The sequence below is a fragment of the Cebus imitator genome, unplaced genomic scaffold, assembly GCF_001604975.1.
Source record: "Cebus imitator isolate Cc_AM_T3 unplaced genomic scaffold, Cebus_imitator-1.0 Scaffold28, whole genome shotgun sequence".
Classification (NCBI taxonomy): Eukaryota; Metazoa; Chordata; class Mammalia; order Primates; family Cebidae; genus Cebus; species Cebus imitator.
In genome coordinates, this window is record NW_016107343.1 from 6,217,234 (window position 1) to 6,234,118 (window position 16,885).

General features: G+C 38.2%; 1 protein-coding gene across 8 annotated transcripts in view; it reads left to right on the forward strand.

Moving 5' to 3' along the window:
• Positions 1–16,885, forward strand: part of KMT2A (lysine methyltransferase 2A) — a 99,933-nt gene that overhangs the window by 48,701 nt on the left and 34,347 nt on the right. For 5 of the 8 annotated variants that reach the window (XM_017523423.2, XM_017523426.2, XM_017523429.2 and 2 more), the window contains 13 exons: positions 663–840; positions 2,021–2,255; positions 4,182–4,246; positions 6,045–6,422; positions 6,743–6,816; positions 8,190–8,321; positions 8,854–8,967; positions 12,302–12,448; positions 13,453–13,548; positions 13,784–13,904; positions 14,855–14,977; positions 15,410–15,594; positions 16,447–16,620. In XM_017523423.2, coding sequence (XP_017378912.1) covers positions 663–840; positions 2,021–2,255; positions 4,182–4,246; positions 6,045–6,422; positions 6,743–6,816; positions 8,190–8,321; positions 8,854–8,967; positions 12,302–12,448; positions 13,453–13,548; positions 13,784–13,904; positions 14,855–14,977; positions 15,410–15,594; positions 16,447–16,620 — 2,022 coding nt within the window. The remainder of the gene's footprint in view (positions 1–662; positions 841–2,020; positions 2,256–4,181; positions 4,247–6,044; positions 6,423–6,742; positions 6,817–8,189; positions 8,322–8,853; positions 8,968–12,301; positions 12,449–13,452; positions 13,549–13,783; positions 13,905–14,854; positions 14,978–15,409; positions 15,595–16,446; positions 16,621–16,885) is intronic. The other 3 variants (XM_017523425.2, XM_017523428.2, XM_017523424.2) reach the window with 2 other exon arrangements.

Sequence of the window (16,885 nt, forward strand, 5' to 3'; positions counted from 1 at the left end):
GAGATGAGGTTTCACCATGTTGACCAGGATGGTCTCGATCTCTTGACCTCGTGATCCACCCGCCTCGGCCTCCCAAAGTGCTGGGATTACAGGCTTGAGCCACCGCGCCCGGCCTGAACTTTTTGTTAATATAGACTGGCAGCTTGAATTTTGAGGGGAATTTAAAGTAGCGTAATTGGGAATAGAAACTTAGTTGTTTGTTTTTAAGATAGGGTCTCACTCTGTCACCCAGGCTGGAGTGCAGTGGCGCAGTCATAGCTCACTGCAACCTCCAACTCCTGGGCTCAAGTGATCCTCTTGTCCCATCTCCTGAGTAGCTAGGACTACAGGTATGTACTACCACACCCAGCTAATTTTTAAATTTTGTATAGAGATGGGGTCTCTCTCTGTTGACCATACTTGTCTTGAACTCCTGGCCTCAAATGATCTTCCCACCTCAAACTGCTTTCTGTTTTTTGATTAGAGGCCTTTTTTTATGCTGCCAGTTTTAGAATACAGTAGTAGTTGATTTCTATTTTGATATGATTTATCAGCTTGGAATAATTAGAGTTGTGTGTTTTGATTCTAAATCATAATGAAATTGATCAAGTATACCTTGGCTTCATTCAATTATAATTTCAACATGTATGGTTGTTATTGTTTTTGGATTGCCTTATATTCAGGGTCAAGAAAGTGACTCGTCAGAGACCTCTGTGCGAGGACCCCGGATTAAACATGTCTGCAGAAGAGCGGCTGTTGCCCTTGGCCGAAAACGAGCTGTGTTTCCTGATGACATGCCCACCCTGAGTGCCTTACCATGGGAAGAACGAGAAAAGATTTTGTCTTCCATGGGGAATGATGGTAGGTCAGGAAGGTCAACCTTGGAGTCTGAACAGACTTTTGATTTGTTTGTCGATTATTCTGGGGATGCCCACTAGGCTCTTCATAGTCTAGGTCCTCTGAAAAACAGATGGCAAGAGGGGATTAAATACATGAGGATTTTATTAGAGGAAATGCCGAGAAAGAAAATGGAGAGGTAGCCAGGGAAGGCTGGGAGAGCTGTTATACTGTGATGCTCATCTGACCCCCATGAAGGAGAAGAGGAAGGAAGGCTAGGCAGAATCTTCCCAAACTGCTGTGCAGGTAAGAAAGGTTTGGCAAAGCTGTCAAGTCTTTGAGTAAAAGTGAACTGTCAGGGGAGTCTTCTGTCTCTCTGGAGCAGGCCAGCTTTAGCATCCCTCCTCCACCAAGTTACTTCCTGGAAGCCCATGATAAGTGTGGCCTTTGCACCACTGGATTTCAGAGCACAGAAGCTGGAATCCAGGTCAGTTGTGCTTTCTGTAGTTGGAGGTCTGGGAGGCACATTCTCATGGTTGCCATATAGTTCTTAAGTGCAGAGTAGCCACCGATAATGAATTTAGAGGTTTGGAGACTCCTTAGAAGTATTTGGTTTCTATTCTTGTTTTTGGTTAGACTGTTTTGTTTTCAGTATTTATTTATTCAGAATTTTGCTTTCATCAAGATGCAAGTTAGTGGCTTTTTTTCTTGAGATGGAGTCTCACTCTGTTGCCCAAACTGGAGTGCAGTGGCGTGACCTTGGCTCACTACAACCTCTGCCTCCTGGGTTCAAACGATTGTCCTGCCTCAGCCTCCCGAGTAGCTGGGATTGCAGGCATGTGCCACCACACCCGGCTAATTTTTGTATTTTTAGTAGAGACCGGGTTTTGTCATGTTGGCCAGGCTGATCTCAAACACCTGACCTCAGTGATACGCCTGCCTCGGCCTCCCAAAGTGCTAGGATTACAGGCGTGAGCCACCGTGCCCAGCCAAGTTATTGGCATTTTTAAACATTTAAATAATTATTTAAAATAGATTCTGAGTTTTGTATATAAATATTTTATTTTAATATATTTCATTTTTGGAGTACCAATTAAAAGAAGGTTTGAATGTATCTAATGATAGAAAGGGATTTTATCTCTCCTTCTACTCCCAAGAAGGGATTCAGTACCCCCTCGGAACTAATGCTGCATTTCTTTAACAGACAAGTCATCAATTGCTGGCTCAGAAGATGCTGAACCTCTTGCTCCACCCATCAAACCAATTAAACCTGTCACTAGAAACAAGGCGCCCCAGGAACCTCCAGTAAAGAAAGGACGGCGATCGAGGCGGTGTGGGCAGTGTCCTGGCTGCCAGGTGCCTGAGGACTGTGGTATTTGTACTAATTGCTTAGATAAGCCCAAGTTTGGTGGCCGCAATATAAAGAAGCAGTGCTGCAAGTAAGTGGGTGTTTCACTCTGAGATATTGACCTCTCAGCCATAAAGGTTGCTTCTCTATCCCTGGTTTGTTGCAGAGGTACACTGGGAAACTGAATGTGGTTGTAATTGAGTTGCAAGACTTGTTGCAGTTGCATGTTGTGATGTGGGCTGTGCTTAAATAAGAATACTCTGGGACCATGCTGTCATTAATAGAATGTTCTCAACAATGAAAATGTTCTACTGGAATAGTAGACAACAATAATGGAAATGTTTAGTTCAGTATGGCAGCCATTAGCCACATGTGGCTATTGAGCTCTTGACATGTGGTTAGTGTGACTGAGGAACTACGTTGTTTATTTCATTTAACTTTAATTAAAGTCAAATAGCTATGTGTAACTAGTGGCTACCATATCAAACTGTAGTTCTGGAGGATTTCTACTTAAAAACTGACAACTTTATGTATATTTTTTGTTGGGTCAACTGAAATTACTTTTATGACATTCAGGAAACGTTGGAGATATCTTGCATAAACATCTGTGTTTTCTGACTCTCTCTCTTAGAATATTTTCATACATAGGGAATTTTTTTTTTTTTAAGAGCCAGAGTCTAGAGTGGAGTGGCATGATCATAGCTCACTGCAATGTTGAACTCCTGGGCTCTAATGATCCTCCTGCCTTGACCTCCCAAAGTGCTGGGATTACAGACATGAGCCACAGTGCTTGGCCTTATATGAAATTTCTTTTTTTAAGAAGTTTTAGTTTTTGTGGGTACATAGTAGGTGTATATATTTATGGTATACATAAGATGTTTTGATACAGGCATGCAATGCATCATAATCATTCTCTTAAGCATTTGTCCTTTGTATTACAAACAATCTATACGCTTTTAGTTATTTTTAAATGCACAATTAAATTATTATTGACTATAATCACGATGTTGGGCTATCAAGTGCTGAGTCTTATTCATTCTTTCTGATTATTTTTTTTGTACCCATTAGCCATCCCCAATTATGGAATTTTTTAATGTGGATATTTTTATTACTCTAATTTTTCTCCCCTTTTTTACTTAGTTTGTGGATGTACTTTCTGCCATCTGGGATACTTTATTTAAAATAGATCAAGATAGTTGCATAAACAGAAATTTTGGTGATTAAGCATCTTGTAAACTACCTAGCACAAATAATAGATATCAACAGATATTTGCTGAATGAGTGAATGACATGAAAGTGATTAATATAAAGCATAGTTTGGAGAAATGCTACATTATTTACTTCAGGAGAGATAATTTCTAGGAGACAAGAAGTAGTTCTGTGCTTTGCTTTGGTCTGACCTTAAGCAAGAATCTTGTCTCAGTCCCATTAGTGAAAATAAGTAAAATAATTCACAGATCACAAAAAGATATTTGATAGCAAGATAAAGTTACACTAAATTTAAGGGTTAAAGTGGATTCGGTGCAATTGTAGACTTCAGATTAAATTTGAATTTTATTAAATCTAAATTTAGGGGTGAAGTATATATCAAAGCCATCAGATTTAATTATAACATTGTGATGGTAGACAAAGGGGTTGTTTGATCATTTTAGTTCATTTTGTGTTGATTACTTTTGAATATTAAACTCATAAGACAGTAGTACTGATCTGACTACAAGAAATACTGGCTGATCATTTTGTGTGTGGTGCTAGTCAGTGTTAGATTACAAGAAATTTGAGTCCCATTTTAAAAATAATTTGATATTTGCTCCTTTTAGATCTTAAAGGTAGGTGAAATTGCTGATCCAGGGATTCAAAGGCTCAGATTTAATCTGAGTAATGACCAGTCCTTTTTTCAACTATAAAAATGTGAACCTGAATTAAGATTCACTGATTCTTGCAGAAAAAATGAACACTTGTTTCAGTTGCTGCTCTTCTAAATGTAATTTATTTCATGGTTTATTCCTTGTTTTCCTAGGATGAGAAAATGTCAGAATCTACAATGGATGCCTTCCAAAGCCTACCTGCAGAAGCAAGCTAAAGGTAGTGTTGTTAACAAGGTCTTCCCACAAGAGCTCCCTGCTTAAGTGCTGTACAGTTGTATGCATCCAGCAGAAAAGAATACTTTTTTTTTTTTTAAGTACTGCTCTTTCCCTGGGAAAGTTGATTGTTGAAGCTGGGTAATGGGTACATGGGAGTTACTGGACTATTTCCTATATTGGGAGATATGTTTGAAATTTTCCATAATAAATTTTAAAAATTTATGTAAAAATTATAGTTCATTCTATTTCCTAGAGCAATAAAAGTGTACCTATTTCACCTGATCAACTTGGGATTAACTTTCTTTAGCCTTTCAATGCTAACTTTTAGCTATAGGGAACTGAAAATATTATGTCACATTTCTACACTTCTTCTTTTTAAATGTTTTTTGTTTTAGCTTATTTTTAATTTTTGTGGACACATAGCAGGTGTATTTATTTATTTTTTGAGACAGAGTCTACCTCTGTCTTTCAGGCTGGGGTGCAATGGTATGATTACGACTGACTGTAGCATCGACCCCCGAGGCTCAAGCCATCTTCCCACCTCAGCCTTCCTAGTAGCTGGGACTACAGGTGCGCACCACCATGCCTGGCTAATTTTTTAATTTTTTTTTTCAGAGACAGGATTTTGCCGTGTTTCCCAGGCTGGTCTTGACCTCCTGGGCTCAAGACGTCCTCTCACCTTAGCCTCCCAAAGTGCTGGAATTACAGGCATGAGCCACCACCGCACCTGGCCAGCAGGTGTATATATTTATAGGAGTACATGAGCTATGTTGATACAGGATACAATGGATAATAATCACATCAGGATACATGGGCTATCCATCACCTGAAGCATTTATCCTTTGTGTTACAAACAATCTAATTATACCCTTATAGTTATTTTCAAGTATACAGTAAATTATTGTTGACTATAATCACCCTGTTGTACTATCAAGTACTAGATCTTACCCACTTCTAACTGTATTTTTGAAATTTTTGTACCCATTAACCATCCCCACTTTCCCCTGCAACCTCATTACCCTTCCCAGACTCTCATAACCATCATACTCTCTGCCTCTGTCTCCACAAGTTCAATTGTTTTAATGTTTAGCTTCTACAAATGAGTGAGAACATGCAATGTTTGGCTTTCTGTGCCTGGCTTATTTCACTTAACCTAATGTCCCCCAGTTCCATCCATGTTGTTTCAAATAATAAGATCTTGTTCTTTTTTATGGCTGAACAGTACTCCATTGTGGATATGTACCACATTTTCTTTTCTTTTATTTCTTTTTTTTTGAGACAGAGTCTTGCTCTGTCGCCAGGTGCCAGGCTGGAGTGCAGTGGCATGATCTTGGCTTACTGCAGCCTCCACTACTTGGGTTCAAGCAATTCTTCTGCCTCAGCCTCCCGAATAGCTGGGACTACAGGCACACGCCACCATACCCAGCTAATTTTTGTATTTTTAGTAGAGACGGTTTTCACCATGTTGGCCAGGATGGTCTCGATCTCTTGACCTTGTGACCCGCCCGCCTCGGCCTCCCAAAGTGCTGGGATTACAGTTGTGAGCCACCGCCTGGCCTGTACCACATTTTATCCATTCATCTGTTGTTGGACGCTTAGGTTGCTTTCAAATCTTGGCTATCATGAATAGTGCTGCAATAAACACGAGAGTGTAGATATCTCTTTGATATACTGATTTCCTTTCTTTTGGTATATACCTAGCAATGGGATTGCTGGTTCATATGGTAGCTCTATAATATATTTTAAATGAAATTATTCTCACTTATAGATAGATGTTGTTGTTGTTGTTGTTTCCCCAGCTGTGAAAAAGAAAGAGAAAAAGTCTAAGACCAGTGAAAAGAAAGAGAGCAAAGAGAGCAATGTTGTGAAGAACGTGGTGGACTCTAGTCAGAAACCTACCCCATCAGCAAGAGAGGATCCTGCCCCAAAGAAAAGCAGTAGTGAGCCTGCTCTGCGAAAGCCCGTGGAGGAAAAGAGTGAAGAAGGGAATGTCTCCACCCCTGGGCCTGAATCCAAACAGGTCACCACTCCAGCTTCCAGGAAGTCAAGCAAGCAGGTCTCCCAGCCAGCACCAGTCATCCCTCCTCAGCCACCTAGTACAGGACCGCCAAGAAAAGAAGTTCCCAAGACCACTCCTAGTGAGCCCAAGAAAAAGCAGCCTCCACCACCAGAATCAGGTGAGTGAGGAGGGCAAGAAGGAACTGCTGAACCACAAGTACTAAGAAAGAAGCACTGATGTTTCAAACAGCATTTGGAAAAGCAGAAAATGTATGATTTTCTTCAGTTCGAGAAAATCAACTCTCTTTCTAACTAATATATGTAATAAAGAAACAGAAACGAAAAACCAGTTACATTGGAGGTATTGTTTTAATTTCCTGTTCAAAGCCTAGAGTTTAAATAGTTTTTTATTTTTTCTAATTCCCCTTTCTTCACAGGTCAGTCAGTCCTAAAGTAGTTGTTGCCAGCATCTGACTGCAATTTATTCTGAATTTTTTAGGTCCAGAGCAGAGCAAACAGAAAAAAGTGGCTCCCCGCCCAAGTATCCCTGTAAAACAAAAACCAAAAGAAAAGGTGAGGAGAGATTTGTTTCTCTGCCATTTCTCAGGGATGTATTCTGTTTTGTAGGGAAAAGCCTTATCCTTGACTTCTATGTAGATGGCAGTGGAATTTCTTAAAATTAAGAAGCTTCAAGTTGAGGCTTTTAGCCAGGCACGGTGGCTCACTCCTGTAATCTCAACACTTAGGCTGAGGTGGGAAGATTGCTTGAGGCCAGCAGTTCAAGAACATAGCGAGACCCTGTCTTTCTTTCTTTTTTTTTTTTTTTTTTAAATAGCCAGGCATGGTAGCACTTGTCTGTAGTCCCAGGTACTCAGGAGCCTGAGGTGAAAGGATGATCTTGAGCCCAGTAATTTGAGGCTGCAGTGAGCTATGATTGCACCACTGCAGTGTAGCCTGGGTGACAAAGAAAACACTGCCTCCAAAAAAAAAAAAAAAGTTTAGGCTTCACCAGGTGTAATGGCTCAGTTTTGTGATCCCAGCACTTTGGGAAGCCAAGGTGGGCAGATCACTTGAGGTCAGGAGTTCGAGACCAGCCTGGCCAACATGGAGAAACCCTGTCTCTACCAACGATACAAAAATTAGCCAGGCATGGTGGCAGGCACCTGTAATCCCAACTACTTGGGAGGCTGAGGCAGGGGAATTTCTTGAACCTGGGAGCCAGAGGCTGCAGTGAGGCAAGATTGCACCACTGCACTCCAGCCTAGACAACAGAGCGAGACTCCATTTCAAAAAAAACAAAAAAAGTTTAGGGTTTAGCCTGGTTCTTTTTTGGTCTCTTCCTTGTTGCTTTTCCTTCTTTATGGTCCCATATGTTCTAGCCTAGGAATCTGCTTATTCTAAAGGCCATTTGGCATAATTATTTTTGACCCCAACATCCTTTAGCAATATTTGTCTGTAAAAAATCATCCTTCCCTGTGTTCACTATTTTTATTTATTATAGATAAAGAGATAGTGTGGTGGCTCACATCTATAATCCCAGCACTTTGAGGGGCCAAGGCGGGAGAATCACTTGAGGCCAGGAGCTGGAGACCAACCTGGGTAACACAGTGACACCCAGTTGCTATAAAAAATTTAAAAATGAGCTAGGCATGGTGGCATGCACCAGTAGTCCCAGCTACTTTTGAGAAGCTGAGGCAGGAGGATCACTCAAGCCCAGGAGGTCTAGGCTGCAGTGAGCTATGATCATGCCACTGTACTGCAGCCTAGGCAACAGAGCAAGACCCCATCTCTTAAAAAAGAAAATCTTCTGAAGACTATTTCTGTTTATGTTGGAAACGTGTTTTTTAGATCTATTAATAAGATTTGTCATTTGCATTATTATCTGTTACAAATGTAAAGGCAAATAGAATGTGATTTTGTTCTATATTCATCTTTTGTCTCCTTAGGAAAAACCACCTCCGGTCAGTAAGCAGGAGAATGCAGGCACTTTGAACATCCTCAGCACTCTCTCCAATGGCAATAGTTCTAAGCAAAAAATTCCAACAGATGGAGTCCACAGGATCAGAGTGGACTTTAAGGTAAACGTGTTGAGTGATCATAAAGTATATTGAGTGTTATGGACTTTAAGTAAAGCTACCAAAGGTGTTGAAAGAGAAAATCAGCACCAGCTCGGGGAATGAAAAAGAACTCCCATTAACAGATGGGTTTAGTGCTCTGAGAGCTTTGGTCAGTGTTGTGAGGTCACTATTTGTAAACTGACTGCAGAACATAGGAAATGAAACATTCCTACTATCTTGAACAGTATTGGAGGAAATAATTCCTTCACATGGAAAGTATTAAACCATGATGATTCCTTGAGTTAGCAAAACTGTAAGGGAAATTCAATTCCAGTATATCTTTGCAATATATTCAATATGAATTGAACAAATAGGTGAGCCTTTTAATAGTCTGAGATTAAAACTTTTTAAAGCAGCAGTTATTTTTGGACTCATTGAAATGAAATACTGTTGACATTCTGATGTCACACTAATTTTATGCATTTCATCCTTATTTTCTATCCAAAGTTGTGTAATTGTAAAACTTTCCTAAGTGACCTTTCTCTCTCCACAGGAGGACTGTGAAGCAGAAAATGTGTGGGAGATGGGAGGCTTAGGAATCTTGACCTCTGTTCCTATAACACCCAGGGTGGTTTGCTTTCTCTGTGCCAGTAGTGGGCATGTAGAGGTAAGGCATCCTGCTGCTTTGTACACCAGAAAGAACATAGATCATTTTTCTGTGGTTGAAATTACTATAGTCTGTATTATTGGGATTTAGCAGGTATTATCCCCTGTTTAAACCAGCTAAAGAAATGTTTTGAAGTTTTTTAGAGATTTTAGGAAGGAATCTCTTACTAGAGTAGCAAAGTTATTGAGAGTGAAAAGATCAATAATCCCATTTCTCTTAAATTCAGTCTTCATTTGAGTTCTGATCTTTCTGTTAGATGTCTAAATAAGAGAAAATAATGATACAGTGTACTATTAAAAGGGATGTTATTGATGATTGTTTTATACTGTATGTGAAAGCCTCTTTGTCTATAAAGAGCTCTTACCAATTTACAGAAAGGAATGACATTCAGTAAGAAAAAAAATAGGCAAAAGACATAGATAATTCACAAAACTAGAAATAAATACATGGTGAGTGGCAGGGAGGAGGTGAAGGGAGGGTGTCTGTTTTTTAGCCCTCTAGTGACCAAAAACTGGAAATTAAAGCATGATAAAAAAGGATCCTGAATAAATGGGGACTTTCTGCTGGTGGAAATATAGATTAGTTATAATCTTTCTTTTTGAGAGAATTATTTGGAAATACGTATTTATCTTTAAAATAGGTATATCCTCTAACATGCAATTGCATTTCTAATACTTATCTTATGGATATAATTATACAAATTGGCAAATCTGTATATATAAAAGAACTGTTCATTTCAATATTGTTCATGATAATAAAAAACTGGAAACAACCCAAAAGCCTATCTATAAGGAGCCTGGGTTAAAATAAATATAGGGCACATATAATGACAAATATGAAGTCCTAAAACTGATAACATAGATTGGTGTTATTAGCTTGGTGTAAAAGTAATTGCAGTAATAACATGGAATGATGTCCATGACATACCACTGAGTGAAAAGAGCAGGTTACAAGATAGTATATAAAGCACAATCCGATTTTAGTTTGGAAAAATGTTTTTAAAATATATATCTAGAAAACAATCTGGAAGGATTCACACCAAAATATTAAGAGTGTGGTTAGATTATGGGTGACCTTTATTTGTTTCTCTGTTTTGTTTTGTTTTTTAATCTTTCTGTTTTTTCTCAGTGAGTATGTACCATCTTTACAACGAGAAAGAGGAAAGTAGCACAATTTTGAATAGGAAGCAGTAGTTTGTCATTTATAAAGGATAGATCAATCCTTTACAATTCTTAAATTCCTGGCAGATACCTCCTCGGCTTATTACTTATCACATAAGATATGTATTCAAAGGTGGTAAAGAAAATCCAGGTTGGATGCAGTGGCTTACACCTATAGTCCCAGCACTTTGAGAGCCTGAGGCAGGAGGACCGCTTCAGCTCAGGAGTTCAAGACCAGCCTGAGCAACATAGTGAGACCTTGTTTCTACTTAAATAAAATAAAATAGCAGGCATGGTAGCATGTGCCTGTAGTCCCAGCTACTCTAGTTCCAGCTGCTTGGGAGCCTGAGGTGAGAGGATCGCTTGAGCCCAGGAGATCAAGGCGGCAGTGAGCTATTGCTACACCACCACACTCCAGCCTGGGCAACTAAGCAAGACTCTGTTTCCAAAAAAAAAATCAGAAAACCCAAGCTAGGTTGAAATCTGAATGTTGAGCAGTCAGTGAAACTAGTAACAAACTAGCTAAGAAAGTGAGCTAGTAACAAACTAGCTAAGAAACTCAATCCTCCCCACTCGGTTATTCACTAACAAAATTACAAATTGTTGCCTGGTATTCATTTATTAAGCAAATACTCTCTTGGTCCCTATTAAAAACAACTTACTGTTCTAAGTGCAGAAGTTGCTTCAGGTTATCATTGAGACTGAGAATATTCAGTCTACAAGTGCCAGGGGTCTTTTCCCTCCTAATATAGTGCTTTGTACCCACACATATGCTACATAAGGAATAACTTATTTTTATAGCACCAGTCCTTCAACTTCTGGGATTTTTTTTCAAGGTATAATTGTTCTGATTTAAATTCTTTTTATTTGTGCATAGCAATCTCACAGGAGTCCTGAAAAATGAATTAGAGAATGAATAGCCTGCTGACTGCATGGCACACCTAAAGCATGACCAGTGTTTGATGAACACTCTTCCATTCAACTTTTTAAACTTACGTTGACGATTTCAGACTTACAAAAAAAACTACAGGAGTAGTACAAAGAATTATATGTACCCCTTACCAAGATTCCCAAAGTGTTAATATGTTTCTCTATATGTACATTTTATAAAATAACAAATACATATATACATTGTACTTATAGATACACATTTAAACATTTGAGAACAAGTTGCAGATATATTCCCTTTTACCTCTAAATATTTTGGTGTGTATTTTTAAAAATCAAGGACATTCGCTTATATAACCATGGTATGTAATTACCAAATCAGGAAGTTAACATTGGTACATTACTATTATCTGATGATCTATAGACCTTATTTAGGTTTAACCATTTGTCTCAGTAATTCCTTTATGGCAAAAGAAAATTCTGGATTATCCTAATTAGTATTTTTGAAAATCATATATCAATATGAATATAACGTATTTCTAAAATTAGAAATGGAGGCTGGGCACAATGGCTCACACCTATAATCCTAGCACTTTGGGAGGTTGAGGCAGACAAATCACAAGGACAGGAGATCGAGACCATCCTGGCTAACACAGTGAAACCTGTCTCTACTAAAAATACCAAAAATTAGCCAGGCATGGTAGCACATGCCTGTAATTCTAGCTACTTGGGAGACTAAGGCAGGAGAATCGCTTGAACCCAGGAGGCAGAGGTTACAGTGAGCCAAGATCGCACCACTGCACTGTCTGGGCAACAGAGCGAGACTCTGTCAAATAAATAAATAAATAAACACATACATACATACATACATACATACATACATAAAATTAGAAATGAAAAGGACAAACCCAAGTTTATAATTGTTTAGTATGCTATAGAAAACCTTTAAACCCTCCCTATTTCCCCCACCTCACTCCTTTACATTTCCATAGCTCTTTGTTTATACCACTCTTAGGGTACTTAGCATGTTCTATTAAACCCTGGACTATGTATATTTTGTTACTTTATAATTCCACTGTTATTACCACTTTAGTACTCTGAATCTCCCGCAGTGCCCAGTACTGTATTTTTTTATATAGTTATTGCTTAATGAATATATATTGAATTAAATATATATCAGTGGACTACTAATACTAAAACCCAAAGTATATTAAGAAGGGTATGGTTGATTATTTTGTTCTACACATTATTTGACATACTTCTATCTTCCCATGTTCTTACTATAGTTCGTGTATTGCCAAGTCTGTTGCGAGCCCTTCCACAAGTTTTGTTTAGAGGAGAACGAGCGCCCTCTGGAGGACCAGCTGGAAAATTGGTGTTGTCGTCGCTGCAAATTCTGTCACGTTTGTGGAAGGCAACATCAGGCTACAAAGGTACAAACTTGGTAATAGAACTACAGTTGGATCTTTGTATCAGTGGGTTGTGAATCCGTGGACTCAACCAACCTTGGATTGAATATATTTTGGAAAAAATGAGTAGTTGCCTCTGTACTCTCTGTGAACACACTTTGTTTTTCTTGTCATTATTTCCTAAACAATATAGTATTAACAACTATTTATACTGTATTAGGTATGATAAGTAATCTATAGATAATTTAAACTATATGGTGGGCAGATCACTTGAGGCCAGAAGTTCGCGACCAGCCTGAGCCAACATGGTGAAACCCTATCTCTACTAAAAATACAAAAAAATTAGCCAAGTGTGGTGGCGGGCACCTGTAGTCCCAGCTACTTGGGAGGTTGAGGCAGGAAAATTGCTTGAACCTGGGAGGCTGAGGTTTTGGTAAGCCAAGATTGCACCATTGCACTCCAGCCTGGGTGACAGAGTGAGACTCCATCTCAAAAAAAAAAAAGTATATGGTAGGATGTACACCGGTTATATGCAAATGCTGCACCATTTTGTCTAAGGGACTTGAGCATCCATGGACTTTGGTGTCCTCTTGGGGTCCTGGAACCAATCCCCCATAGAAACCAAGGATGACTGTGCTTAAGAGTATTGCTTTCTTTTTCTATCGCTATTTCTGCCTTCCAATTAGGATTTTGTATCTATATTATTTCTCTTTCACTTAGTCTGTCTTTAGTATTTAATTGGGTGTAATCAGTTCCTATTTTGTGTTTTAATTTTGGGAATATAGCAGAAAACATGATATTGAATAAAATTCCAAAAATAAGTCAGATCTACCTAATAAGAGTACTCATCACTAAGTGCCTTTGGCAGGAAACAAATCTCAATGCTTTAATTGGTGGTAAATAATGGATGAGGAAATTTAAACTGTTATAATTGTGTGCTAAACTTACTTGCCAGTGGGGTCCTAAGTAATAGGTGTTGGGTGAAGGTAATATGATGCCCATCTTTTGGCCATTACATTTTCTTATAGCAGCTGCTGGAGTGTAATAAGTGCCGAAACAGCTATCACCCTGAGTGCCTGGGACCAAACTACCCCACCAAACCCACAAAGAAAAAGAAAGTTTGGGTGAGTATACACACAATGCTATTTTATAGAGAACCGTCATGTGACTATTAGGCTTATGTAACTTGTATTACGAATATCTTTGCCTGAAGATGTCAGCATGACAATCTTTTTGCCTCATTACTAGGAAATCATCTCAGTAGAGAAATTAAATCTAGAAATTGATGCACTTGAGATCTTTTTAGTTAAGATATTAAAAATAAGAAATTCCTATTGAGTTTCTTTTCTTCTTTTCCAGATCTGTACCAAGTGTGTTCGCTGTAAGAGCTGTGGATCCACAACTCCAGGCAAAGGGTGGGATGCACAGTGGTCTCATGATTTCTCACTGTGCCATGATTGTGCCAAGCTCTTTGCTAAAGGTACCCAAAAAAGCCAGTTTTGCCCACTTCTGGAGGTTTCACTTGGTATTTTGGAGGTGAACTGGACTCTCTAGTGAAATGAAATTAAAAAATCTTACACATTATGTCAAGGATACCATTTAGACACATTTACCAAGTTCCTGTTTAGAACTTAGCAGCTAGGAATGTCTTGTTAGTGTATATGGGAAGTGATAAGGGGAATTTTCATTATAACTAACCACAAAGAAATCCTCTAAGCTAATATTTCCCAAAGTGTGGTATATATGTTATACATTTGATTATTTCAGAAATGATTTTAGTTGGTACCTAAACATTGTCTTTTAATACTTATGTTAGAAAAAAAAATTAATGTAACTAATACGTTAAGCCTATTATTTTACTGACTTAGGATAATCATATAAAGTTCACTATTAAAGTTATTTTAAGTAAGATAAGCAGATCAGCTTGAAGAAGTTCATTAAGTAAAAAACAATAGAGGAGATCTCAGTGTATAAAGAAATTCATGAAGGTTATACATAGTACTGCATTTTAGGAAGAACTCCTCTAAGTTCAAATGTAAATGCCCTAGAAATAAGGAAAAAGCTTACATGTACTGTTTTCAACTTCCGTATTGCCACTTCCTTTTAAATATTTAAATATTTCTTTTACATGTGTGAAAAAGTTCTCTCTTCCATTCTTTTCTATTGTTTTATCTTTAAAATCTTACCTCATGACTTTTATAAATGAGTCCAAAGAAACCTAGTAGCATATGAAGCTTTGTTGTGAATATTTGAGGGGTTCAGAATAATCTTGACACTGCAGATGTGTGAACATTCCACAGTAGATCCATGCTGGTGTTTGTGATTCCAGAAGAATATAACTTTAGATTGGGTTGGTGTATGCAAGTCAAGGTCCACAAAAACACAGGTATGTGAGCCAAAGCACTGCTGTAAACTTCGCTTTGCTTTCAGGAAACTTCTGCCCTCTCTGTGACAAGTGTTACGATGATGATGACTATGAGAGTAAGATGATGCAATGTGGGAAGTGTGATCGCTGGGTCCATTCCAAATGTGAGAATCTTTCAGGTACAGAAGGTTGGAGTCTTTTTATTTCAGTTTTCTTCTTCCTAGGTACTATTGCGTTTATAAGCCTCTAGAGCACTTTAAACCTAAAATCATGGTTATTTTGTTATTTGAAGTCTCTAAATTTATTTTTTGGTCTCTAGAATAAGCAGCATTGTGTTATACATTTGAGCTCACTTATCTTGAATATATGCCTTTAAAGTATTTATTTGCTGTCCTTTGTGGGTTCCAGAACCTGTTGATTCTCAATAACCAAATTCAGGATTAGTGTTAACTAATAATGCCACTTTTTGAGATCAATATATGTGATATCCATGAGGCTATTAGAATCTTAATGTGGTTCCCAATATGCAGCTTTATAGTAAGTTCAGTGGAATAGTTTCCTCTTCTTCCTCTCTCCCATTCTTCAGAGGACCTCATCATGGTAGGTTTTTGTTTTCTTAGATGAGATGTATGAGATTCTATCTAATCTGCCAGAAAGTGTGGCCTACACTTGTGTGAACTGTACTGAGCGGCACCCTGCAGAGTGGCGACTGGCCCTTGAAAAAGAGCTGCAGATTTCTCTGAAGCAAGTTCTGACAGCTTTGTTGAACTCTCGGACTACCAGCCATTTGCTACGCTACCGGCAGGTAAGCCAAGTCTCATTTTTCTGAGCTTGTTCTTAGGTCGTTTTTATCTAGTATTTTTCTTTTGTTTTATTTCATTTTCTTTTTTTTGGTTTTTTTTTTTCTTCTTTTTATTTATTTCATTTTCTTAATTTTTGTTACCTGTTTTGGCTGTAACCATTAGGAAAATACTTAGAGCCAAGAGTAGGACCTTCTAAGAAATAGGAAGGGTCTTGTATCTTCAGAGGTCTTGTGGTTATAATGAGAAATTTCGGCTTTATACTCTGAAGGTGATAGGGAGCCAGTGAAGCACGTCACCCAAGACAGTAACCTGATCAGAATTACTTCTTAGAAAAAATATTATTCTGACTGGAATGGAGAGGAAGGACTGGCTATGCCTGAGCCTAGAGGCAGGAATAGTAGTTAGGAGACAGTTATAGTAACCAATTTGAAAAACACTTTCTGTCTATGTAAATTGTGAACTTTACACATTTATAAAGTAGCCATTAGAAGAACCACATGGATCTCTTTAACTCAGAGCTAGGCTGCTGTTTTATCTTTTAATAGAGCTCCATTTTTGAATAGGAAAATTAGCTGCTTTCGATGTTATACTCAAAAGGAACTGAACACAGTTTCAGCTTCTTCATACTAGGTTTGGAATTTATCAAGAAAACCTCCTAAGTTAGCTTAGCTAAGCTATTACATAACAGTCTCATTTTAACTTTCCTTTTCTATTTGAGAAATCTGATTATTTTCATGTTCTTTGGGTTTTATAATATGAATCATTCAGTACCATCTTTATTAATTTTAATAGAATTTGCATGGACACCTTGGTTTTAGTGTTAGATAAAAACAACATATCTTTCCTGGCAATAGGCTGCCAAGCCTCCAGACTTAAATCCTGAGACAGAGGAGAGTATACCTTCCCGCAGCTCCCCCGAAGGACCAGATCCACCAGTTCTTACTGAGGTCAGCAAACAGGATGATCAGCAGCCTTTAGATCTGGAAGGAGTCAAGAGAAAAATGGACCAAGGGAATTACACATCTGTGGTATGTTTCTGCAGCAAGCCATCAGAATTTCAAGTGCCATTGTAGCTTCCTTGGATCTCTGGGGGATGAGGCTGAGTATAAGTAAATTTAAAAATGATTTGTATTATCTTTAGAAATGTCACATGGCTTTAGATACCTAAAAATGTATGAGTTTTATTTTAGCTTTACATTTCAGAAGAAGGGTTATCCTAGGGAAGGTAATGTCTAAAAATGGTTCTTCTTTTATTTGGCTTTCATCTCAGTTTTCTTTTTCTTTTTTTTTTTT